General features: G+C 53.4%; 1 protein-coding gene across 5 annotated transcripts in view; it reads right to left on the bottom strand.

Annotated features, from left to right (window-relative positions):
- The window catches only part of LOC149349408 (protein FAM184A-like), a 152,474-nt gene that overhangs the window by 113,079 nt on the left and 12,325 nt on the right, over nucleotides 1–27,070 (bottom strand). For 4 of the 5 annotated variants that reach the window (XM_089578311.1, XM_089578315.1, XM_089578314.1 and 1 more), the window contains exons 2-4: nucleotides 18,777–18,908; nucleotides 13,414–13,629; nucleotides 12,387–12,520 (exon numbers count right to left, since the gene is read on the bottom strand). In XM_089578311.1, the coding sequence (XP_089434437.1) occupies nucleotides 12,387–12,520; nucleotides 13,414–13,629; nucleotides 18,777–18,908 (482 nt within the window). The remainder of the gene's footprint in view (nucleotides 1–12,386; nucleotides 12,521–13,413; nucleotides 13,630–18,776; nucleotides 18,909–27,070) is intronic. The other variant, XM_089578312.1, reaches the window with a different exon arrangement.

The following is a 27,070-nucleotide window of genomic DNA, read 5'->3' as shown; positions in this document are numbered from 1 at the left end:
CTTTTGGCTGAGCCCACCACGGCCCCTGGCGTGCGGCCATCACTCACGGTTCGAGGGAGTGATTTTCCAGGGGGGTGCAGCCGCCCCCCCTTGCCCCCCCCCCCCCCCCTCCGGACGCCCATGGAGCCTGTGCAAGCTTTCCGTCCAGTGCGAAAGCGGTTCGTGTCACGCTGCCGCAACCGGCAGTTTCGAACAGCAGCAGCCGTGCCCCGCGGGCAGTCAATTCTGCTCTGGGAACGGCGAGGCGCTGGCCCGGTTCCCTGTGGAAACCACGCCGCTCATCGAACTAGGAGCCTTGCCTCCCTCGTTCGTGCAGCCCGCCCAAGCCTCCACTGAGGCAGGGGTGCAGTGCGCTCAGTTGGCTGATGCGGCTCCGCGAGCCTGCGGGTCGGCTGGCGCGCTGGCGCGCTGGGCTCTCCTGATACAGCATTACGACTTTTCCGTGCAGTGTCGAAAGGGGAGCACAAACGTGGTAGCTGACGCGCTATCCCGTGCCCCACTCGCCAGCGGCGCCTTGACGCCTGTAGGCGGAGGGGGCGAAACAGCGGACGAGCCGCCGGGCGGCAAGGAGGGGGAACCCGCAAACGGGTTAACCCATTCCGCTAACCAGGCAAGCAGCGCTTCGCAAAGCGGACGAGAGGCAAAGCTCTTCGTGAGCGCCTCGGAAGTGCCGACGCGAACGGAAATTTTGGCTGCAAACCTGAGTGGGGACGAGACCATGCTCCCCTCTGGGATGACTGGAATCGTTTTCAGCCGTAAGAGCTACTGAAAGCCCAGCAAAATGACCCCTTTTGTCGCGAGGTGAGCGACGGTCTCCGGGAGACGGAGCGCCGTGACGCTACTTGCATTGTAGCGGGCGCAGGGGGCGCAGAAGCCAGCGTGTGTCGCGGCGAACCCCGGGGAGTCATATTTGCTGGACCATGACGGGCTCGTGCTGAAATACATAGCCACCGATGACGAGTCCATCGACCCGTTCTAGGTGGTTATCCCCAAAAGTCTGAGAGGTGCACTGTTGAGATTCTCTCATGACGAACCACTGGCCGGTCATCTGAGTGGCTCCAAAGTTTTTGCAAAACTGAGTCAATCGGTGACGTGGCCCGGCATGAAGCGTGACATTTTCCGCTATTGCCGTTCCTGCCATGTCTGTCAAGCGGTGAAGTCACGGGGCGGCAAGCCGCCTGGAATGATGAAACCGATTGACAGTGTGCGTCCGTGGCAGATGGCCACCTGCGATTTGATGGGGCCTTTCCCCAGGAGCAAGCAGGGGTTCATTTACCTGATGGTAGTCGCTGACCACTTTTCCAAATGGGTTGAGTTGTACCCCCTTCGGAAAGTGTCAGCACGAGCGGTGCTGGATAAACTCCAGGAAGTGTTCTGTCGGTTCGGCTTTCCGGAAAGACTGATCACGGACAATGCGTCCTATTTCACCGCTCGGGTGTTCGGTAACACGTGCCGTTCCCTCGGAATCGAGCACTACACCACTTCACCCTACCACCCCCAGTCCAATTTGACCGAGCGAATCAACGGAACGCTCAAGCCAATGCTGGCGGCCTTTGCCGAGTGTCAAAAGGATTGGGCAGACCATTTGAGCGAGTTCGCGTTCGCCATCCGAACAGCTGAGAATCGCTCAACTGGTTTCTCTCCCGCCTTCCTCAATTTCGGGAGGGAGCTGGCGAATCCGATGTCAAACGTCGTGCAGAGCCAGCTCGGGGATGAGCAGACGCGGGCAGACTGCTCTGCTTATGCGTCGACGCTTCGGGACCGGCTTGATCGGGCTCTCAACAGAGCAAGGCAGAGTTTGGCGGCAGCCAGAGCCCAACAGAAGGCTCAATATGACCGCAAGCACCGCCGCCTGACTTTTCAGGTGGGTGATCTTGTCCTGAAGCGCAACCACGTTCTTAGCGATGCCAGCAAGGGGTTCTCAGCCTCGCTCGCTCCTAAGTGGCTTCGTCCGTACCGAGTGGTCAGAGTCTGGTCGCCACTCGCGTACCTGCTGGAGGATCCCCTTACGGGGAAAACCAGCCGTGCCCACATCGCAGACCTGAAGGCCTACGCGTCACGGTCTGACGAGCTTGCGCCGATACCCATTGGTATCAAAGGCAAGCGCAAAGGCACAACTGGTGCTGCGGAACGCAAGCGTACGGAGCACCGGTACAATCTGAGGCGACGGTCACCGGTGTGATTAATGCCGGACGGCGGACTTTTTCCGCAACCGAAGGCACGCAGCCTCAGCTAGCTGGCGAGCTTTCTCGTCAGGCCCTACCTAGGCGAAGCACGGTGTGTTATTTTTTTTTTATTTTGCAGCATGTTCAGTTCCAGCCTTGTGTGTTTATCAGTTTATTTATTTGTTTTGTTTTAGTCAGTTTCTAGCCACTTTCGTTTCCCCGCTTGTTCGTCTGTTTTCGTTCTAACGTACCAGACTTGTACATAGGCAAACTTCAGCCAGCTCGTGCTTGCTCTTATCTTCAAGAAGAAAACGATGGGTGTCGTTTGTACAGCGCGCCTTTTCTCATTTCCGGCCCGACTGTGGGTGGTTGGCTCGTTAAGGAGCCGTGTGTCGCGGTGCGCGAGTTTTGTGCGGCCCGTATGGACGGGAAGTTGGCGGGGCGTTTGGGGCGATGGGTTGCGATGGGGGGCGCAAAGTGCACCCTTTGACCCTCGCCGCGGCGCCTCTGGACGCTTCTGATGAGGGGATCGTTGTCGCCGACCAGCGTCCGCGCACTTGCCGGTGTATGCGTGGTTGCGGCTGTGACTGTGTGCGCGCGTAACCATGAGCCAAGGCGACGCCTGTGAGTTGTGCCGCTGTGTGCTTCTGCGTGAGCGCGAGGATGAGAAGGACCCCTCGCTGTGGACAAGGTTACACATCTGGACGCCGCCGAACGTCCTCGCCCGTTTCAGCCGGCGTGAAGGGGGTGTACTAACTGTCTTGTGCCGAACGTGATGTCGTGTCCAAGGGCGCGAGGTCAGTGCTCTGCCGCGGCCCCGTTGTCATCAGCGCACCCTACATCAACGGAAAGACGACCGCCATCAGTCGTCGGCCCTCCCAACCCGTTCAACTTGAAGCCTGCGAGCGGTGAGTCGCCGACCGGCCCATTGGGCCGCGCCATCGAACTTTGAGGCTGACATCCACCTGTCACATAGCTGTACAGTTTTATTCACATCTCCTTGTGAACCGTGTATATAATCTGGACGCTGTTTTGATTTACTGAAGCGTATGCAAGTGTTGTTTGCCTTGTTTTCCTTTGTTTTCTTACGTTGTTCTGGCTGGAACTGAAGGGTAGCTAGTTTTGTTTTGTGTATTCATTTCTTTATTTTGGAACTGAAGTGTAGCTTATTTTTTTTTGTGTATTGATTTCTTTATTTTGGCCGCGTGCTTTGCCGATGGGTAGGAGGGCATTTAAGGAGAGGGGGATGTGGGAATCTGGCTTTCCGCCGTCGCCTTTGCGTGGCTGTGCCGGCCTACCGCGTCGTTTCTCCTCTTTCCCTTGCTCCTGCCTCAGGCGGTGGAGAGGCGGCTGGGTGACTAATCACTGTCATTTAGCCACAGCTCCGCCCCGGCTCCCCAAGGGCCTTTGCCATTGGCGCCTTTTGGCGGGAATCCGGGACCCGTTTTGGCGGCCGCGCATCCCGCGACCGTCCGAGCGGGGCCCAGAGAGAGAGATCCCTCCGAGACAGCGTAAGGTGCGTACGTTACTGTTTGTCCGTGCCGGCCTTTGCCGTTCGGACGAGTGCTTACTCGAGCTCGCCCGCACGTGTCCTCTGACCTGCAGCGGCTCGAGCCTGTCCAGCGGGGTCCAGCGACCTCTGACAGGCGTACCTTGCGTTGAATGCCCACTCTCTCTCGCAACCGGCCCAACGGTCGACACGAGAGAGAGATCACAGCACTGCCGCGGGGACATTCTCCTGCAGCGGCGTGCTAGCGGTGCGCATTACTCGAGTCGCTTCGTGCGCGCAGCGGAGCCTTGCTCCTCGCGCGCCCCCGGGACGGGGTGACTATTGAGTGTGTGTGTATCTGCTGGAGGACGACGTGAATAAACGTCTCCTTTGTGAACTTGGAGGCCTATTTCTTTGCGGCGAATCGCTCTCCTCCCAGCGGAGGTTGAGTGCGCTGCAGCGGTGTCCCAGTGTGTGTGTGGTGACGGCTGATCGGGGCCCTTGGCTCGCGCGAAGCTCGAACCCGCGGTGGGTGGTGGCCTGTGTCCACGTAGAAACCCACAAAGTCTACACTCGTTGAGCAACAATATAGTACAACGTTTAATGCGACGACCCACCACTAAACCGTTTTGCAGCTCACACGCTTTCTCTTTCAAGAGATTGTCAGGGCTCATCTACGTTTCGATAAGCACACTGTCGAAAGTCAACCAGAGCACGAGGTCGCGATGAATGCCGCGCGCATGTGATCCCCAGGACCTGACACTGAGTGCAGTCAAAGACAGAAAATGGGGCCCACGTAGTTTGCTCCACACAACGTGTCGTGGTGGTAGAGACTATCAGCTGCGCGGACCTTAGACGTATGCCGGAATGCCTGCTTCACGCGCACAGTGCAAGTGCGCGCCCCGCCTCCATGGCCGGGCAGCAGGAAACCGCTACTCAGGCATGACTCTCTGTTGGTGTCTGCGCGGTACACCGTCGCCGCACTCGCATGGAAGCATACACCTGTGCATGGCCTCAGTACAACCACGGCCGGACTGAATGCAGCAGAGCGCGCTCTCTCTTTCCGGCCTGCGCGATGGGGGCAGTTGCCGCCTGCGGCCGCAGCTTGGAGGCGGCGCTGCTGCCCTGCCCCTCCACTCTAGCCCCTCCGCTTGCGCCGCCGCGCTTCGGAATGCATGCGCGCGTATGCTGCGGCTTTTTCGGGCTCGTTAGGATTGCCGGACATGAGATAGCATGCGTGCAGAAATGTACCATAATCGACTTTCGCTTCCTAGGATCGTACAGGAGCAGTTGGCGAGCGGAAAAATAGTAACACAACCACTCCGCCACGCATTTCTGGCGAGTTAGTTTAACTAATTTTTCATTCTCGGTCATTGAAGGATTTCACTGCATCGCTGTGCGGTAAAGCTACCGGTAAACGGTAGCAGTGCGCTCAATATTAATAGTAAATAAAATAAGCTCTGACATTTCACTCAGTAAAGTGCACCGATCAAAATGCAAGATACCTTTTATTTACAGTACCAAAAATTTCGCACCAAGACACAACAAATCTAGTATTACATGCGAGCTTGCTGGCGAAACATCACGACTCATTAACGCTTTTAAATGCTAAACACCCTGTTACTGCTTCAAAAATTTGCCGTCAAATTAAGTGCGAACAATGCTTTCATAACACTAAACTGCTCATTGCTATAGCAAATAGCTTGAACATCGTCGTGTTCGCAGAGTAATTGTCCGTCACAATGCGGACAATAGTGAATCCAGATGACTCTACAGCCGATATCTCCTTTTTAGTCCATGCAAACAAGTCCCTTCCGCTGAGCTGTCTCGTGAAATAGTAAGCGCACGCTATTTTATAGTTGCTTGTGACACCGTGAAGTACAAAACACAATACTCGGTTTGCTAGAGTTGTCTTCGAGTTGGATGGCACGTTTACGTTCGGTCTGTCATTGAAGCCAAAGACTGTATCTGACTTTCTGTCATAAAGACATTTGGGCTTTATAGCAGCCTCGTCTATTATTAGAGACGTCATGTGCTGCTTGCTGCTGAGCATCGAAGCTTCCTGCCCCAGCCTCTCTTGAACCGCAGAGCTTATCCCTGATGACGTGGGGGTTGGTCCCATGTATCGCTGGAGCGTGCATTTGGCTGCCAGCGTTAAAAAGCCAGACGTTCGGGCGTGGTCATAGCCTTTTGGCGAAAGAAATCGCCATATCACACACTCGCGAATGATTTCCTCTGGGTAACATGGCCTCTGCATTTCGTAACATTCCACTTGGTGCAGGAGAAATGATGCCTTTTTGTCGCCTCCCTGCGCATTCGCCACTATCTTCTTTAGTGAAGAGTGGCTTTTGCTGGCACGGTAGTACTCAACCACTTTTGTTTCAGCTGTAAGATCTCGCAAGACCTTCGTGTACCTTGAACGGTAATAAGTAACCTGCGAGCGAAGTCGCCCGATCATTGCGAGGTATCGACTTGCGCGCTCAGTGGCATCGTTCCTCGTTTGTGTGCGTATATCGAGCATCGGGCGCTTTTCGGGGGCATCGTTGGCTGGGCTGTGAACATCATGCTCCGAATCTTCTGTGTCTGCTTTCCGCTTGACTGGGCGTCGCGGAGGCACTGGTTCTCGATCTGTGGGATCTCTCCGAGCTTTCTTCGCGCATGGTGCCTTGTAGGAGGGGTACCCTTCAAAAACAGTAGGCACAGCCCCTGGAAGCAGTTTCCTAATGCGACACCTAAAATCATAGTCACTCTCACGAAAGTGCTTGCTGCAAACTACAGTAGATGCAGATTTGTCATTGATCACCAGGTTTTCCCTCAAAATGTTCTTCAGCCATTTAGCACACAGTTCACTATCACTGGGGAATTGGTGAAAAGAAACTCCGGGACTCTTAACGGACCGAGACTTACAAAAAGGAACACAGCAGTACACCATCGCGCGATGTACAGTTCAACGAGGCACTGGTTTACGGTATGTGAGGCATCACATACAGAAAAGGTCAATCACGTCCTATGTGACGCAAGCTTCTGTCCCCCGCTGTACAACGCATTCGCTTCAGATGCCTACGAATAGCCGCTGAAGGGAAAAGAGTCAATGTACACCAAGCTCGTGACGCACAAACCGGTCACTTTCGGATAACGTTGATAAATGCCAGTTAATGACATTTAGCCGTAAACGGTCTAATTATCTCTTCATTTACTCGCTTAACAACAGTCCAGTCACTCTTGCGCCATCATACAAGTACCTTGGCGTCCACTTTTTATCTAATCTCTCAAGGAAAACCCACATAGAAAAAATTACTGCCAAAGCTAGCCGTACATTAGGCTATTTAAAACGTAACCTCAGAGGTGCGCCTTCTTCCACACGCCAGCTGGCATATCAGACATTCGTCCGCCCTCAACTTGAATACGCATCTTCCATATGGTCACCCCACCAACAGTACTTAATTCATTCCCTAGAGCGCGTACAAAATCGTGCCGCTCGCATCATTTCTCGCAACTATTGCCGACATTCCAGTATAACTAACATTAAGGCTTCGTTATCCCTTCCATCCTTAGAATCTCGCAGAACAATAGCTCTTATCTGCCTCTTCCATAAAATTGTTTACAGCCATCATTCCTTCACACTACCCCTTTCAAAACCGGCCCGCACATCTCACCGATTGCATAATCACCTCAGTTTTAAACGCCTTTCGGGAAGAACCACTGCATTCCACTCATCAGCCCTGCCCCGTGCAATCATTTATTGGAATAATCTTCCTGACAACATTGTTCACATCACAGATTATGTTATTTTCAAAGAAGAAATAAGTAGCATTTTGTTCTGAAGTGTGCTTTTTCCTGAAGTGTGTTCTGTAGTCTGTTTTTCAACTTAATTTTTCAATTTAGATCTATTTTCTGGTTGGTTGTTTGTTACTTGTATAACGATGTTAAAATAACCATGTTCTACCTGCTTCTTTTTCCCAACCCCGTTATGTAACCCCCCTCACATAATACTCCAGTCGGAGCCCGTGAGGTATTTGAATAAATAAATAAAAATAAATACTCAAAAACTCGAAATTTGCAACAAACAAGCGTGCGCTGAAGCCTCGCGTCACGCTGTTGCTACGATGGCCCGACGGCTGCGCGGGGAGCTGACGGAGGGTAGGCCCATCGCGCCCTCACGCGGCGAGCGGGGTCGCGAGGCGCTGAGAATATTTTCCCTTGCCCTTCAGGCGAATGCGCAGGCCGCAAGAGAGAGCGCGCTCCGCTGCATTCAGTCCGGCCGTGGTACAACATGGTTCCTCGAGCCCTCATCGGGAAAACTAGCTCCGGCGGCCTCGCCAACGCCGATCAACCGCAAAGCTTCCACCGCCGCAGCAACCGAATCGCCCCGACGTCGCACGCCGCATCGCTGCACAGTTTTCCCCGACGCGCCTTTCGCATCGCCGCGATGCCGCAACCCCAATCGCCGACCCGCTTCCGCCGCCGCACCGACCCAATCGCCCCGACGCCGAACGCCGCATCGCCGAAGAGAGTCCCCCAACGTGCCGCTTGAATCGCCCCGACGACGACCAGCTTCCTCCGCCGCACCGACTGAGTCATCCACAACAGCCATCGACGGGCCGCGCTGAAGGCAGGGTCTCCTTGGATATCCCTGTTCTCGTCGACATAAAGGAGGTGAGCGCGTTGGTCGATATGGGCGCACATTACTCTATCCTTAGCGGATGGCTTGCGACGGCCCTGAAAAAAGTGACGGCACCCTGGGACGGTCCCGACATACGTACGGCCGGCGGACATCTTGTCGCACCACTCGGTATGCGTGCGGCCCGGGTTACGGTTCGAGGCTGCACATTCGTTGCAACTTTTCTCGTTCTCCGCGAATGTTATCGCGATGTCATCCTTGGCATCGACTTTCTTCGCGAGCACAGTGCTGTCATAGACCTCCCGAATCGCTTGGTTACGTTTTCTATCGCAATGGCCACAGAAGAACCTGCGCACCAGGTTTCTCGGTCCGCCCTTCGAGTCGCCGACGATAACGTTACGGTGCCACCACGTGCCAGCATTCTCGCTAGAGTTACCTGTGACGAGCCACATACGTGACTCCGGGTTGTCGAGCCTAATGTCTCCCTTGTACTCATTAAGGTGGTTGCGGTGGCACGGGGCCTTGGTTCCCTTCATGACGGTTGTACAGAGGTCCTTGTCGCCAACTTCTGCAATGAGCATCGACATCTGTTTCGTGCCACAGCCATGGCTTACGTCGACCATGTTCAGGAAGTGGCCGAATGATTTGCTTGCGAGGAGGACACACCTGGAGCTGATGCCGAAGCGGTCACCAAAGTAGACATAAATCCAGGCCTTCCACCCGCTGAAAAGAGGAAACTCCAGGACCTCTTGCGGGAGTTTGGTACGTGTTTCACGCCTTCGTCTAAAGTGCGACAAACGTCGATAGTTAAACACCGCATTATCACGCATGAAGGAGCCCGACCCATTCATCAGCAGCCCTATGGTGTGTCCCCTCGTGAGCGAGATGCTATACAAACACAGGTCGAAGAGATGCTCACAGACGGCGTCATCCTACCGTCAAGCAGTCCTCTTCGGTCGACCTCAGAAGTGGTTATTGGCAGATAGAAGTTGATGAGAGGGACCGTGAGAAAACCGCCTTCATCACACCGGACGGGCTGTATGAATTTCGCGTCCTCCCATTCGGGCCCTGCTGTGCTCCTGCCACGTTCCAAAGAATGATGGACACCGTCCTCACAAGTTTGAAGTGGCAGACCTGTCTTCTCTATCTTGATGATGTCATCATTTTTTCCGCAACGTTCACGGAACATCTGGACCGCCTCAGGACTGTCCTCGAAGCCGTTCGATCCGCCAACCTCTCCCTCAAACCAGAAAAATGCCACTTTGGGTTCACCGAATTGAAGTTCCTCGGGCACGTCATTAGTGCTGACGGAATCCGCGCTGACCCAGAGAAGCTTGCTGCCGTTGCTGCCTTTCCGCCCCCCCCCCCCCCCCCCCCCCAAGCACACAGAAAAGCAGTCCGATGTTTTCTGGGCCTGTGCTCCTACTATCGCCGCTTCATTAGAAACTTCGCCCAGCTCGCCAGCCCTCTGACGCTCCTAATCCGTGATGACACGTCATTTTCCTGGGGCAACGAACAGCAGACTGCCTTCGACGAGTTACGACGCCGACTCCAATCGCCGCCCATCCTGGCACATTTCGACGAAGATGCCGACACGGAGGTGCACACGGATGCGAACAACGTCGGTCTTGGCGCCGTTCTAGTTCAGCGGCAAAGCGGTGTCGACAAAGTAATTGCCTACGCCAGCCGCGCACCGTCGCGCGCTGAGTTGAACTACTCTACCACGGAAAAAGGATGTTTAGCTGTGGTCTGGGCCGCCGCTAAGTTCCGCCCATACCTGTATGGCAGACCGTTTTGTATCGTCACCGACCACCACTCGCTGTGCTGGCTGAAAAATTTAAAGGACCCTTGCGGCCGCCTAGCACGTTGGGCATTACGCCTGCAGGAATTCGATTTCACCGTCACCTACAAGTCAGGCCGGAAACACACCGACGCTGACAGCTTGTCCCGCGCTCCCGCCGAGCCTCCTCCACAAGACACCACCGACGATGACAGCTTCCTTGGAGCGGTCAGCACGTCTGAGCTCGTTTCCAGACAGCGTGCCGACGCCGAGCTGCGTCTGCTCATCGATCATCTCGAAGGTGGGTGCCCTGAAATACCACGCTACCTAGCTAGTGGACTATCGTCGTTCTGTCTGCGGAGAGGGGTGCTTTATAAAAAGAACTCTACTTCAAGTCCGACAACTTACCTGCTTGTCATACCGTCTGATCTACGGCATGAAGTCCTCCTTGCCTGCCATGATGAACCGACTTCCGGCCACCTTGGAGTTACACGTATCTTATCCCGAATCCGGCAGAAATATTACTGGCCCAACCTAACTTCAAGTGTCAAGCATTATGTCCGGACATGCCGGCAATACCAGCGGCGGAAAAAAAAACACGCGCTCAAGCCTCCTTGACTGCTTCAGTGCATCGAGCTGCCACAGCTACCATTCGACATAGTCGGCAAGGGCCGTCTGGGGCCATTTCCTCTCTCGTCGACCGGCCACAAGTGGATCGTAGTCGCCACAGACAACTTGACCCGCTACGCTGAAATGAAGGCCCTCGCGCGGGGTACTGCCGCCGAAGTTGCCCACTTCTTTATGCACGACATCGTACTTAGACACGGTGCCTTATCGGCCGTCGTTACTGACCGAGGCAAGGCATTTACAGCCAGACTACTACGTGACACCTTAACGCTTAGCCATACTGCTCATCGACCAACAAGAGCGTATCATCCCCAAACCAATGTTTTAACGAAACGGATCAACAAAACATTGGCGAACATGATCTCGTTGTACGTCGACGTTGAACACAAAACCTGGGATGAGGTCTTGCCGTACGTCACCTTCGCATATATTACCGCGACGCAGGAAACCACCCAGTTCACCCCGTTCCGTCTCGTGTATAGCAGGGAGGTCCGCATGATGCTAGACGCCATGCTGCCGTACGGCGACGCAGAGCTCCCCCCTGAAGCAGGCCACTTCGTGGAACAAGCAGAGCAGGCCCATCAGCTGGCCCGCTTGCACATCAAGGACCAGCAATCCGCCGATGCCCGACACTATAACCTTCGGCACAGAGACGTGCACTACGAGCCGGGCGACCACGTGTGGGTGTGGACACCCGTGCGCCGCAAGGAATTGTGCGAAAAGCTTATAAATAGCTATTTTGGCCCGTACAGTGTCCTGCGCCGCCTGAACAGCGTCAACTACGAAGTTGTCCCCCACGGAAATGGGATCGTCGGCCCTCAGCGTCGACGGCCTGAAATCGTGCATGTAGTGCGCTTAAAGCTGTACTTTTCACGTGACTGAGCGCTGTGTTCACGCGTGTTTCGTACCTTTTTACCCTTACCTCACGTGTGAACTTGACTCTCCCCGCATCTCATCTAGCGCGCATTGTATAGTTCACCTCACCCCTATTCTTCTTGTTTTTGCTCCTCCTACACTCACTGTACATATCCCATTCCACATCGAGACGATGTTTGCTTTCTCGGGGGAGGGGGGGGGGGGGGGGATTAATGCCACGAGCCGAACGCGCCGCGCGGCCTCCGCGCTGAGTCGAAGACGACGACGAAGCGGCGGTGGGCTCTCGAGGCGCTCCTGTTCTGTTCTGTGTCCTGGAAGCTGGCTCGATAATAAAAAAGAAGGCTCCCAGTCTTGGGTTCTTCCCGACGCCTACCTTCACGGCTCCTCTGGTCGTGACAATAATCATAATTTTGATAAACAGCGCTGAATGCTCCTCGTGCCCTGAGGGTAAGCGGCTGTAATTTAATTACCTTTTATTTTTTCTTGTGTGTGTGTGGGGGGGGGGGGGGCAAGATTTAATGTATGTGTGCGGAGCCTGGACGCTTACCGAAACTGTAGCCGCCAGATCAACTGCAGACAGCTTCGGCTCCGGATGACGAACAGCACAAGCTGCACTCCAACCATCATAGCGCTGCCTGTGCTAAGCAATGCTTCTTCATATTTTTGGCATGAGTAAACTGCAGGTCTTATGTTGGCGTCACGACTCTTTTCCGATTCCGCAAACGTTCCAAACAAAACGAGCGTGCGACGCTGTGCCTAGCCCGTGAATCAGACTCATGCGCGCGTTTCGCGGCACAGCAAGTAAGAGGTGCTGAAGAAGATACCCACTGATCGCAATGGTCCCTCAGAAAGTCGTTCTTGCGGAGGACGCAGTCGTCGTCCGCCTGGCCGTCAACCAGCGCACGACTCAGGCTCGACTGGAGGGGAAGGCCTCCGCTCACAGGCACGCCTTCCAAGGCAAGCTGCGACCGGCAGAGAGGTCAAAGGGGACCGCAGAAAGGGCGCAGTAGTAACTGAATGTGAAACACGAAGCCCCATGCCACAGGTTACAGGAGGGCGACAACATTAAGGACGTTTAGACGCTTTCCCCTGCCTGGTGCTCGGCTTCTTTAGGGTTAAATGCTCGGGAACTGGGTCACTGATCCCACCTTGAGCAGAAGAAACAAACCTTGTGCCATGGCACTCTTCGGCCACAGATGCCCTTGCGCCATAAAAATTCATCATCAGAATAGGGATACGCTATCGGCATAGGGGAAAACCGGGAAGGGGTGCAGTGAGCAGGACAATAACCCGAAGGAGGGGTGTTATTTTCCTGCGCCTGAACCCTGGCCCCTCACTATTCCCCTATGCATCCAACCGATACCGTCACTCTGTTTTGAAAGCTTCTGCTTTCGCTACACTCTACAACATCGACGTAGTATGTCCTTATAGTTTGACTGTCGTGAAGTATTAGAACATTTTCGCAGAAATAAGAAAAAAAATTACGCGCGCTACGGTCAACCGCATAGCCTAGTCGCCGCGTAACGCCAAACGCCATCAGTAGTTAGTTTCCTTAAAGCTTGCACTTAACGAACCTCTTTATAGGGTATGTTGCAGATTGAGATCCCTGTTCATGTTTCATCTGAGGCTTCATTTATTTACAGAGCACTCGAAGTGAGCAGACATCTGGCAACGCTGGATGTAAGTAAAGCGCGGAGGAGGTTGTGCTGACCGGCTTCGTGGCGCAACCGTGGTTGGCCGCAGAAGTGTGGTGAGCAAGACTTGCATTTCAGCCGAATGTGTGCTCGACAATGGATACGAAACAAAATAAATCATTGCACCGGCAAGCATTCAAAATGGTGCAAGAGTGTCTCACCGCCACGTGCAGCTGCAGGCGCTCGAAGGCGTCCAACTTGGAGCGCAGCGCCAGGCCGGCGTCCCGCAGCTCGGCACACAGCGCCAGCAGCTGTCCGCCCGTGGAGGTCGGCTGCAGCAGCCGCCGGTGCAGCTCGCCCTCGAGCCGGCAGCGCTCCTGGCGCTCGTGCACCAGAGCCCCTTCCAGCTGCTCCAGAAGAGCCACCTGCCGGCTGACCTGCACCAGGGGCGGATGCGCATCTCATGCCAAAAGTCCCCGGCTCTTTTTCGCGGTCGGAATCAGTGATTTCGTCCGTCGTGTGAATCGGCCTTATCGACTGTGCATCTGAGGGTCCGCGAGGGCTTTCAGTACAGCGCTTTATCTTACATGCCTCCGACAGAGTCGCAGCCGGTTTTGCTCCTGTTTGGAAGCGGGATCGCAGCGGAGTGGCTGCAAGCCTAAAGCCATACCTACGGGCATTTCATTTTCGCTAGAGCACTCTAGTACCGCAACATCCACTCAAACGGGCCAAAGTTGCTGCTCCCTTTGCCTCAGCGGCTCCACTCGGGCGTCTTGAAGAACTACCTGCCATCCGCCGGCCATCTTGGCGTGTCGCGTGCGTACGACCAGCAGGTGTGCAGCTGTTTTTTAAGGCTTGGTTTGCCTCCTGTGACCTGTCTGAAGGCGGGAAATGCCATTGAATTGCGTCCGCTGTTGGCTACGCTCAGATTATTGACATTTAACCGAACCTTTATATTGCGCTGGTCTCCACCTGTTGGTACCTTTCCAACGTTTTGCGCACATGGCAATTGGATGTTCATCATTGAATCTTCAACCAGGCACTCCATAACGAGTCCATTAGCCGCAATTTTGCGCTAGCATTGTTGCAGATTTTAAACGGAAAGTTTTACCGGTTCTGGCCAAGCCAAGGTCATCGCGCCGCAATTTGACCTTCAAGAGCACAAGCAATGGAGGTGCGGCAGCCACCTGACATATCTTCTCTCATTCCCTCCTTTATCCTTTGACTTAAGGTGCGGTTCAGGTGTCCACCGAGATGTGAGACAGATACTGCGGCATTTCTTTTCCTCAAAAACCAATTTTCCATTTCCTCTTTGTCCCTTTCTTCTTTCACTTCCTCCTTTATCCCTTCCCTTACGGCGCGGTTCGGGTGTCCACCAAGATGTGACAGTTACTGCGCCGTTTCCTTTCCTGGAAAACCAAACAAAACAAGTAGGCCGCCGGCGTTCATTGGGTTCATTGGCACTGGCGTTGACAGCGCTGTAGAGTCCGTTGATTTCGACGAAAAAAAAGCGCACAACTGGCTCCCTGAGTCAGTGGACACCTCAATCTCGCTTTCCTGTATGTGGCGTTGGTGTCCACCTGCAAAAACCTGCTTTCGCTCAATATTCCACACGTAGTAATGCTAAACCGCCAGAAATTTTTCTGCTGCAAGAGGGTATCCTTCCTTCATCATGGGGCTCATGCCCCGACACGACCGACTGAACGCCTCTACCGAACATTGATCGATGTGCTCTCCAACGTACGGTCTATGTAAAAGTGAGGCGCGCAAAGGGCTCGCTTCTAAGCGGGGTTGCGGGGCTCCTGTAGAATCGATGGAAGTATTAAATTTTGCAGGGGTTCTTATTAGCAATGCACTGGAATTCTAGCGAGGCATAATGAGCCTCACAGCATGGGCACAGAGGCATACCCCCTTTGGATACTTACTTTAGCGAAGTCCTGAGCCGACCATAGTGTTTGGGAAATTGCTCTACCTCAGACACGAAGCCAGGATTTTTTTCAGTAATTTTCGAGCCGGCGGGGGGGGGGGGGGGGGGGGTGCTGGCAGCTGGTTCAGCACGCGCCAACTCGCCCGCGCTCGCCTCTCCTCGTCACAAACCACTGAGCACAGCCGGTTTACAACCGCCGGCATCAGGAAGTCCACGTCTTCCCGGGGTAGCTCGTCCTCCTGCGATGTCTACCTTGCCGGGCCGGACTCGCTAAAAACTATTCTCCCCGTACATTGGCCATTGCCGCGTGCTCCGTCAGGTGATCGATATGACTTACGAAATTGCCCTGCTCAATGTTCTGGCATCGTCCACCCGCCTAGCTACTGACTCTGTTGATGCTGTTCGGCTCAAACCTTGCCACGCATGCTGACGCGCTACCAGCTAAGCACCGGAAAGGTGTTATTGTCGCCACAGGGTGGTGTCACCGACTATAGGGGCAGACAAAGAGGAAGACGAACTGCGCGGTTCGGGTGCTGGGCGCCGCTTTCCGCTAGCAGTGCGGCTACGTAGTACACCTGTCTTTTGTTGATACACCATGCAAAACTATTTTCACTCAATGGGTTTTTTATGTGATGCTTCGGTCAAATATCTTTCAGAAGTTATGGTTCAGAGCGGGGGTGGTATTCTCCTGGTGTCGCCTTTTCAGACATGTCCACTTCGCTCTTCGCTGATTGGCTCGAGCCGCGGTGGGTGGCGGTGTGACGACAGCCGATCCGCCTTCTTGTTACGTCATCGTGACGTCGCCTCCATTTACTACGCTTTGTTGAACAACGGAATGCGCTGATAGACGCCATGAATCCCACTCTCCTTGCCTGGTTTTTGGGCCTCGAAGAAGAGTGCCATGTCCGCGGACATCGCGACCCGTTTGCCTTGCCCGACGAATCTTTTCGGCGGCATTACTGGCTGCCGAAGAGCACAGCACTGTGGCTACCGTTTGCTGAGCCGGGCTGCCGCCCACCATGCGAACTTACTTTGCACCGTCGTAAACAGACGACGAAGCAGACGTTGCCCGCTGCGACGCGATGGCCTTGGCAGCGTTTGCGCTCGCGGCTACATGACCCTTCAAGGCGTTTTAATGCCCGTTAGCGCCACGAAACAATGTCCGCACGAGTCAAATAGGATTTAAAGCATTGTGACGGCTTTTTCAAACATACAACTGAACCTTAAACACCTACATGTTGTCGTTCACATGCTTCAGCCATCGATGCGGCTGGAAACAGCACTGGACGAGACCATGGTAGTGCCCTTAAATAGTTACCTCACACGCTAAGCAGACACAAAACGCACATGACAACGTTCACACACGCATTACTGAGGAATAACGCCCTATGATTTGTCGGCAATATGTTTCAGACACCGACATGACAAGCGCCATTTTCTTCACGGCTTAAACCGCAATCGCACTCGTAAAACGAATGATAAATTTGAATAAGTGCCATCAGTCCTGCATTGTAAATACTTATTGACTGTAGCAAGTACATTATGCTGCTTGAAATAAAAAATAAACATCCCTGAAATAATTAACAATTACTAATCAAAGATACGAAACTACTGCTGCTAGTGAATCAGCAGTGGTAAATTGTCGCTTCTCAGATCGAATGAAAGCACCGCTGACTAAAGTACCGATGGCGTTTTCCGTTTCTTCGAGCAACTGTACGCACTTTTTTAGGCACCGCCCTAATGCGACCAGTCGCAAAAGGCGACACCAGGAGAGTACCACCCCGGCTTCCACAGTCAATGCACCACAATGAGGTTAAAGGGGGGGATGTACTACAAGGATACCGCACCGGGTGTGCCGTTCACCCTAGTGATGCCACAGCAAATACTGATAAACAGCCATTTTTACCAACAGCAAGCGTACGAACGCACGAATGCGAAATTCGTACAGCCGTGAAAGACCTGCTACCCGGTGCCCCCTCTCGCGGGGAGCGTATAGCCGCGAAATTCGGTTAAGAACATCCCAGGCGGCTTATTACTCAGCCCGTGCGTGGTCTGCGGTCTAAACTACGTACCAGAGAGGAGCCGAAGGAATAAAGGCCGCCTTGCTCGATCGCTTCCGCAGAACCATCTGCTACGGTACTCTAGGACATGCCGGCACGAAAGCCCGTACGGCCGACGAATTTCACTAATTCTGTGTTCGCGGGGTCAACAAGAGGAGCCCATTTCGCCATTTCCAGCCTTTCTTTTTCTTTTACAACGGAAAGAGGGAGAGCATCTCGAAAAAAGCCACCCTGATTGTTCTAAATGTGTTCGTAATTTCGAGTATCTGGGTAAATGAATCACGTATGCAGCATACGTTGCTCGAATGTAGGACTGTTCACAAGGCACCGAAGTTCTTGGAATACGACCTGTTTTTGAGTGACCAACTTCTATAGCAGTTTAAACAACGTCTGGTGCCACTCTGTCTTGTTAGAGCACCATCGAACGCCGAAATTCATGTACTAACCGCAGTCAGTGAAGCCGAACAGGGGAGTGGAACCCAACATGTAGCTAGCGGGAGCTGTGTCTCCACCCTGAAGCGACGCTGTCCCATCGAGGCGCCCTAGCTCTAACATTTGTTCCGGGAAATCCCTTCCAGAGAAGGAAGTAAATCAGCCTGGGAACTCTACGGGCTAATATCGTAGTTAATAATCAGCTGCCAAGAAAACAGATTTGATAAATATATACGAGGTATTCCAGAGATGCTCGCACTGATTTTCAGAACGAGGCTTTTTGAGGTATCAGATAGACAGATAGATGTTGCTGCATAGCGATACAAATCTTGGCGGACGTCAGCAAAAAGGTGAATCATGTTAACTACTAAGCTGTTAACAAAATTCGGGTAGTGAACTTTTTTTTATAGATATAGAAGCCTGGTTGCAATTACAGATTTGTAGCTGGCCATTAGTAATAGCTATATCCGTTTTTCGAATTTGAAAAACTTAGTTACCCTCGGTGCCGTGGCTCAACAAATGTCACCAGTATATCGGCCAATTTGATGATCACGTACTTGAGGTGCGCGCTGAGCGACACCCATCAGAAGCGTCACTTCATGGCGCATGTGCCTTGTGACCATCTTTGGCACGCCTAGACTGTGGGACGGAGGTCAGTGGCATATGCCCTACGGAGTGCACTGGTGGGCATCGCTGTATTGGCTCCAAACACGCGTGGATTGCAAACTGTGCTAAAAATGGACAAATTGGTTGGCCTGCAGCGCCGGCGGTGAGTGCAGTTTTGAAATTCGGCAACTGATATGGCTATTACTAATTGCAGCTACAAATATCTGATTGCTACGTCCGCCAGTACTGGCATTACTGTGCCTCTATGAAACACTTGGCATATACAGACATATACACACGGGGAGAAAAACTGCTACATTTCCTCGATTTTTAGACAACCGAAGAAGCGAGAAAACGATTTGAAAGACGGGCAGCTTCACATAACATCGCGTCTGTAGAAATGCTTGCTAACTCATTGCCGCGAGAGATAGCAGCAGACTCTCGTTGGTGTATGATGTGGTTCTGTTGGCTGATTGCGCCACAGACGACGTACGCATCTACTCCTAGTGAGAGCCAATGCAACTCTTCATGAAATTTTAACCACGCAGAGATGGCTGACCTGGCTCTGGCAGCGGGCCACCTTCTCGTTGGCGTCCCGCACGACGCGCTTCACGTCTTCCTCGTGCAGCTCCTTCATAGCCAGCATCAGTGCCTCCTGGTCCTCCACGCGCGTGCTGAGCGTGTACACAACCTGCACACAACGCGGCACATGATACGCGTCTTCCCGACGGTGCCCATGCGCAGCCTAACGGGAGCATATTTTCTGGCATGTCAGACGAAACTGCCACTTCCAAGAAATTTTTTGAGCTCTTCGCTCCATTCTGCCTCCCTACCTTACCCTGTCATTTTAAGAAACAACTCCCTTCTTCTTAAAGCGGCTATATTACTGCAAACTGTTTTTTTTTTCGCCCTTTAACACCATGCTTATTGCTTACCATCACCGGCCACGCTGTCCTCAGCCTCGTTTCAAGTCTTTTTGTTGCAGACCAAATTTCGACGCAATAGGTGAGCCTGTTAGGATACATCGTTTGCATAGTTTCGTATTGCGGTATACCAGTAAGATGTTCCTTCACTGTCAGTGCCTGCCGCACTCACACCAACTCATGCTTATTCTGCTGCCAATTAATTTACTATGCATGGTCCGGATACCGCCGCGACTATTTGGACAGGTAGACGTTGTCTATAAATATTCCCAGAACCCATTACCTATCATCTACTGTTGCGTTTACGTTAAACTTTCAGAATGTGCTCTATTTTTGCTTTTATTCACTGTTAGCCAAACGCAGCACTTCGGAATAAGGGGTTGCTTGGGTATCTGCTTATTCTTACACCTAACGATTTCTAATTCAGCACTTTGAATATTTCTTGCGCGCATGGGGTTAACGATGCCAGCGCACGTTAAAGAATCCCAGGTGACGTAAATTAACTTGAGCAGGGTGTGCTGCTGGGCAAGTTGATTTACATTCTGAACATAATAGCGCTGGCAGACGAGGAACGAAAAATGACGAGACACACGGTGCACTGAACTTAGCAACTTGCCTGACCATAGTCAGTGACTCCGGGGCAGACTATCTAGGTTCAATGGCGAACTTGGGGCCGCGCTGAAGCAGGCGCTGGATTTCCTCGAGGCAGTCACTGACGCCTCCTATCAGATGAACTCGACTGCAGGTGGCCGCCTGTCCTTTTGGCATTAGCGTCCGTAGACTGCGGAGCGCGTGCTGCCAGAGGAACGCGGTGGAGTTATCGATTATGCGAGAGAATTCCCGCCATTTTTTCCACGACGTGGCCGCAGCGGGGAAGCGAGCAGAAGTCGGAGATTGTGGCGGTGCAGGCGGGTTTGGTAGTGCCATTCTGACCTCAGTATCTTGCACAATCGCAGCCCATGGCCCCCCGAAGGTTGAATACCACCAAGCAGACCCAGAATATCGGGGCAAAGAACTGATGCCGGATGCCGAACCCTAGAATCCTAGCTTTGCATGCTGCTGTTGAAATGAGGGTTGCTGAACGGCACGGGTCAACACAGAACGAAGAAAAAGCACGTCTCCAAGTTCGACATTGAACCTAGATAGTCTGCCCCGGAGTCACTGACTACGGTCAGGCAAGTTGCTAAGTTCAGCGCGCCGTGTCTCTCGTCCTTCTTCAGCCCTCGTCTGCCACCGCTACTATGTTCAGAATGTCAAACCAACTTGCCTAGCAACACACCCTGCTCAAGTTTACTTCTAGTACAACGGGCCCTTCTTCTTCATTCTGTGTTGATCCGTGCCGTTCAGCGACCCTCATTTCAACAGCAGCATGCAAGGCTAGGATTCTAGGGTTCTGCATCCGGCATCGGTTCTTTCCCCCGATGTTCTGGGCTGCTTGGTGATATTTAACCTTCGCCGGGCCACGGGCTGCGATTGTGCAAGATACTGAGGTCGGAATGGCAGTACCAAACCCGCCTGCACCGCCAAAATCTCCGACTTTTTCTGCTCGCTTCTACCCCTGCGCCCACGTCGTGGAATAGATGGTGGGAATTCTCTCGCATTCTCGACAACACCACCGGATTCCTCTGGCAGCACGCGCTCCGCAGTCTACAGACTCTAATGCCAAAAGGACAGGCGGCCACCTGCAATCGAGTTCATCAGATAGGAGGCGTCAGTGACTGCTCCGAGGAAATCCAGCGCCTCCTTCAGCGCGGCCCCAAGTTCGCCATTGAACTAGACAGTCTACCACGGAGTCACTGACTATGGTTGGGCAAGTTGCTAAGTTCAGCGCACCGTGTGTTTCGTCCTTCTTTGTTTCTCGTCTGCCAGCGCTATTATGTTCAGGACCTAAACTAATCGGGAGCCCTTCACAACGACGTCTCTCATTGTCCATGTGCCACTTCGGCACTTTAAACCCAACAGTTTACAATTCTTACACAACCACTGCGGTAGCCCAGCGGCTGTGGCTTTTAGTTGCAGTGTTTAGGAACCCAAGGTGACGGAAAGTAACGCGTGGCACTCAACTAAAACGTGCCTTGTAGCCCACAGGATTGCCCAGGCAGATAAAAATAAATCCATACCTATTCACGCGTTTAACATCACCTTTTTCATAGAAGAGAACCATGCTAGCGTTCTCCTCTGTTTCAATAACCCTTGATGGCAATTGGAATTGCGTATACAACTAGGCGAGTTTTTTATGCGACGCTATTCCTCCGTCATTTTTCAAAAGTTCTGCAGCCACCGGTTCCTCGTCCAGTGCATTCAGCGTATTGATTGGTTGCAATGCTTTAATACGAAAGCATTATATTGCACAATGTCAGAGTCCGGCTGTCGGCGTCGCGGTTGCGCAGCACCGTCCGGAACCACTTCATAGTTAACCTCACTCACACGCCGTATCACTCTGTAAGGGCCAAAATAGCGGCACAGCAGTTTCTCACACAAGCCTTGGCGACGAACAGGAGTCCAGACCCAAACTTAGTCACCGGGTCTGTAGTCAACCTGTCGGTGGCGAAGGTTGTCACGGCGCCCATCCGCGCTCTGCTGTTGCCCGATGTGCACGCGGGCGAGCTGACGGGCTTCCTCAGCACGTTGGGCAAATTGTTGGGCGTCTGGGGCGAGTTGGTCATCCTCTGGGCATGGCAGCATGGCATAAAGCATGCTCTGGACTTTGCGTCCGTACACAAGGCGAAACGGGGTGAAGCGCGTAGTTTCCTGCAGGGCGGTGTAGTAGGCAAAGGTGACATACGGTAGGACCTCATCCCAAGTTTTGTGTTGGACATCTACGTACATGGACAACATGTCCCCAAGGGTCCTGTTCAATCGTTCAGTCAAGTCATTGCTCTGCGGATGGTAGGCTGTGGTCTTGCGGTGCGTTGTGCAGTTCAGCCGGAAGATTTGGACGATTAGCTGCGCTGTAAACGCCGTCCCTCTGTCGGTAATCACGTGCGAAGGTGCGCCATGTCGCAAGACGATGTTGTGCATGAAGAACTCCGCGACTTCGGAAGCTGTGCCACGAGAGATCGCCTTGGTCTCGGCGTAGCGAGTCAAATAGTCGGTAGCAACTATGATCCACTTTTAATCGGCATGGCCGAGGAGGTCCATGCCGATTTGGTCGAACGGAGCGCGAGGGGCTGTAACGGACTTCAGAAACCCCGCCGGCTTAAGTGGTGGCGTCTTCCGGCGCTGGCATTCTCGGCAGCTTCTAACGTAGCGTTTGACAGCAGCAGAAAGTCCAGGCCAGTAGTACAGATTCCGCACTCTGGCGAGCGTACGTGAAAAGCCCAAGTGGCCATACGTGGGCTCATCGTGGCAGGCGTAAAGAATGTCAGCCCGGAGATCGGCTGGAATGACGAGAAGGTAAGGTCAATCGTTGCCTTTCGAGTTCTTCTTGTACAAGAGACCTTGCCGCAAACAGAAGGAGCCAAGACGTCGAGAGATGTGGCGAGGTATAGCCGTGTCGCTACCTTCAAGGGTGTCAATGAGAGGGCGAAGGTCCGCGTCCGCCCTCTGTCGAGTCAATAGGTCGGAGGCGGTGAGGGTACCAAGAAAGCCGCTGTCGTCATCCGGTGCTGCGTCGCCAGGATCAACTGGTGCACGCGACAGTGTGTCGGTGTCTTCATGTCTGCGGCCGGACTTGTAGACAACACTGACTAAAATTCCTGGAGCCGTAAGCTCCAGCGTGCCAAGCGTCCAGATGGGTCTCGCAAATTTTCCAGCCAGCATAGGCTGTGGTGATCGGTTACGACTTTGAAATGGCGGCCGTAAAGGTAAGGGCGAAACTTCATGGTGGCCCACACGACCGCAAGGCATTTTCTTTTAGACGTGGAGTAATTGCTCTCGGCTCGGGAGAGACTGCGGCTAGCATAGGTGATGACCCCCTCAAGGCCCTCTTGGTGTTGAACAAGGACAGCGCCAAGACCGATGTTACTGGCGTCGGTGTGGACCTCGGTATCGGCATCTTCGTTGAAGTGTGATAAAACGGGAGGTGTCTGAAGGCGCTGGCGGAGCGTAGAGAAAGCTGTCTGTTGCTCCGTGGTCCAGATGAAGGAGGTGGTATTCCTGGTGAGGCGCGTCAACGGTTCGGCAATCGGGGAAAATTCCGCAATAAAGCGCCGATAATACGCACAGAGACCCAGGAAGCGCTGGACAGCTTTCTAGTCGGTTGGAACGGGAAAACGTGCGACGGCGGCAGTCTTTTCGGGGTCCGGCCGCACTCCCTCGAGCGCTCACAACGTGACCCAGAAATTTTAGCTCTTCGTAACCGAAATGACACTTCTGGGGCTTCAGGGTAAGGTCTGCCGAGCGGAGGGCTTCCAGGACAGCCCGCAGGCGCTGGAGATGTTGGTCAAACATTTCCGAAAAAACGACGACGTCGCCCAAGTAAACAAGACAGCTTTGCCACTTGAGGCCTGTGAGGACGGTGTCCATCATCCGTTGGAACGTAGCCGGGGCGGAGCACAAACCGGAAGGAAGCACTTTAAATTCATAGAGGCCATCTGGAGTCACAAAAGCGGTTTTTTCGCGGTCCCGTTCGTCTACTTCAATTTGCCAATAGCCGCTCTTTAATTCAATGGGTGAGAAGCACTTAGCGCGCCGTAATCTATCCAGCGAGTCGTCAATGCGCGGCAACGGGTAGACGTCCTTTTTGGTCACACTGTTCAGTTTGCGATAGTCGACACAAAACCGGAGAGTGCCGTCCTTCTTCTTAACAAGGACTGCAGGTGAAGACCACGGGCTTTGGGAAGGTTGAACAACGCCATCGTCAAGCATTTCCTGAACCTGAGTTTGCATAACCGCCCGTTCTTTAGCACAAACAGTATAAGGCTGCTGTCGTATAGGGCGAGCGTCGTCATACGTGATGATGCGGTGCTGCGTGATGGGTGTTTGACGAACCTTCGAGGAGGAAGCGAAGCACGACTTGTATTCCTTCAGCAACTGCTCCAAAGCCAGTCGTTGCTCCCGAGACAGGTGGCAGTTTAAGTCGACATTTTCAAGGTACGGTTCCTCAGTGCCGGCTGCCACGGACGCAAAACAAACGGGAATATCGATAACAGGTTCGGCAGAAGCGATAGCAGTTCCTGCAAAAAGGTGCCGGTATTCATTAGAAAAATTAGTAACCAGGACCGCAGACCGTCCACCACGAAGCGTCAGTAGACTGCGAGCGGCGCAGATGCCTTGAGTAAGCAGGAGTGAACGGTTAGCCTCGGCGACTGCTTCTGCGTCATGCAAGTCGTTGCAGGTGACTTCAACCAAAACACTGCTCCGTGGCGGCAACGTGACACGGTCTGCAGAAACACGAAGGGCGGCACTGCGTTGGCAAGATTCGGCGAGGTGGGTCGCTTTACTGGTCGAAAATGTGATGATTTGTTGGCGGAGGCCGATCACAGCACCATACTCCCGCAGAAAGTCAATGCCGATAATGAGATCACGGGAGCAATTGCACAGAACTACACAACTGACGACGAACGTAGATCCGCGAATCTGAACGCGAGCCGTGCAAATACCCTTTGGAGTAACGAGATGACCACCGGCAGCACGAAGATGCACCACAGAACAAGGCGTAAGCACTTTTTTTTTTAGACGAGTCGCCAATTTATCACTCATAATTGAATAGTCGGCAACGGTGTCCACTAATGCACTGACTCTGTGACCGTCGAGAAGAACAGGTATGTCCAAAGAAACGGAGCTGTCTAGGTCGGATGACGGTGCTATCTGTTCATGGTCGGAGCGTAGCGGCGGCGGCGGGAGGTCTTCAGCGCAACGACTCCCAGCGACCTCGCCCCCGAAGGTCGCTGGTCTCAGTTTTCCCGGCGAGGGCTGGGCGAGCGACCCTGTGCCGCTCGCGAGGAGATGTGCGGGTTCGGGGAAGAGCACCTCGGAGAAGGTGAGCGCGGCTGATGCGGCACACGGCTGAAATTCGCTGTTCCGCGAGGAAGTCTTCAATGGCAGGGGGCCGATGGCCAAACCGGGGTCTGGGCGAATCGGCCCGAAAACCCTGCAGACCGAGGCGTCGATAAGAGCAGTTGCGGTAGAGATGGCCTGGTTCTCCGCAGTGAAAGCAGAGTGGCCGGTTGTCAGGTGTGCGCCAGACATCGGCCTTCCTCAAGGGCGCTCGGCGATCGTCGAAATACGGCACTGGTGGCACTGAGGACAGCGGTACAGGAGGCGTTACTGGAATCGGCGGTGGCGAAGCGGCAGCCGGGCGCCTCGCAACTTCGGCATAGGTGGGGCGGCTGTAGCCTCCCGGCACAGGAGGTGTTTCGACGGTAGGACCCCTGAACGCCTGTTGCACCTCCTCGCGAACAATGGCGGAAATCGAACGAAGCGCAGACTTCGAAGGGCTGCAAAATTTGAGCACCTCTTCACGCACGATGGTGCGAATGAGTTCGCGCAAATCGTCTAGGTGGCTCCCGGCACTGGCAGACGATTCGGTGACAGCAGCAGCATGCACGGGCCGGTTGTAAGTCGCAGAACGTTGTTGAAGAACCTTTTCCATCATCGCGGCCTCGGCAAGGAATGCAGCGACGGTCGATGGTGGGCTGCGCACGAGGCCTGCGAAGAGCTGTTCTTTGACTAGATGATACAAAGCGCAAATCATCTAGCCATGTACCACCTCGCCCACCAATCGATTCTTCTGTTCTTTGACGCCACGCATCAAATGCCGGAGTTTCTTTTCTTCGGGCATGGCCGGATCAGCTCTTCTGAAGAGGCGCGTCATGTCCTCGACGTACATCTGAATGCTTTCGATCGGCAGCTGGATGCGAGACTGTAGTGCACGCTCAGCTCGTTCGCGACAATCCACGTTTGTGTAGGCCTACAGCAGCCGGCGACGGAACTCATACCACAGGATTAAAACGTCCGCTCGGTTTTCAAACCAGGTGCGAGCACCATCCTCGAGGCTGAAATAAACGTTCCAGAGTTTGGCTGCGTCGTCCCATTGGTTAAACGCAGCTACGCGTTCATAGTGAAGGAGCCAGTCCTCCACATCCTCAAAAAGTTCGCCACGGAACGTCTTCGGAATCCGCGGAGTCTGCAAGGTGTAGTGGGATGGCACGGCAGCGGCGGTTTGCAGAGGAGGAGGAGCGGCTGTCGCCACGGCGCCGCCTCTAATGGTCCAACCTCCGAAGGCAATCCCTGGATCCTCCGACCGAAGCGATGTACCGGGGTGTCAAGCGGTACGGGGCTGGCGCGACGGCTGCCTGGAGGGGTCTCTTGCATGGGCTCACGGGTACCCGGCACACTCCACCAGACTGTAGCGTACTTGTTGACGAAGGGGGCTTTAATAGCAGCCACGAAGACAGACTAGGCCAGGCAAACTGCGCAGCAAAGCCGTACTATACACGGTGACGCAACCGTGCTGATGTTTTCGCTAACTTCAGTTGCGACACTTTGCTTGTTTTTTGTTTCTTTTTTGTTTTACCCTTACATCCACAGCGATAGCGCTCTTTTTTTTCTTCATAAGGGGGAATAATTTATTTTATTTTTATTTAGAAATACTGCCAACCCTCAGTTGAGGGTCATAACAGGGAGGGATGTTACATATACGTTCATACAAGATACAGCCAGATACAAAAAGAAATATGCACATGCACTACAGTGTCCTACGGATACAACACAAGATACGATATACAGACTGTAAGACATGTATTCAAATGTTCAACCAGCTGCCGCACGCACACAAACAGAAAAAAAGGAAAAGGAGAAAAAAGAGAAAAGAAAAACGCTTTACAATATCCACATGGCACAGTTTTAGTAAAGAACCTTGATTGTATTTGTAAATAATGCAGTATCAGAACTGCGAACAATTTCTGCAGGCAGCTTATTCCACAGCTCTTTAACTCTGAGAAGAACGAACAACGAAAGACATTGGTTCGGGAAAAGTACGGTTCAA

Source organism: Amblyomma mixtum, chromosome 3 (genome assembly GCF_055824585.1).
Source record: "Amblyomma mixtum isolate Tamu chromosome 3, ASM5582458v1, whole genome shotgun sequence".
NCBI classification, from domain to species: domain Eukaryota; kingdom Metazoa; phylum Arthropoda; class Arachnida; order Ixodida; family Ixodidae; genus Amblyomma; species Amblyomma mixtum.
Note: the sequence above shows the minus strand (reverse complement) of the source record. Positions and strands in the feature narration are given on the sequence as shown.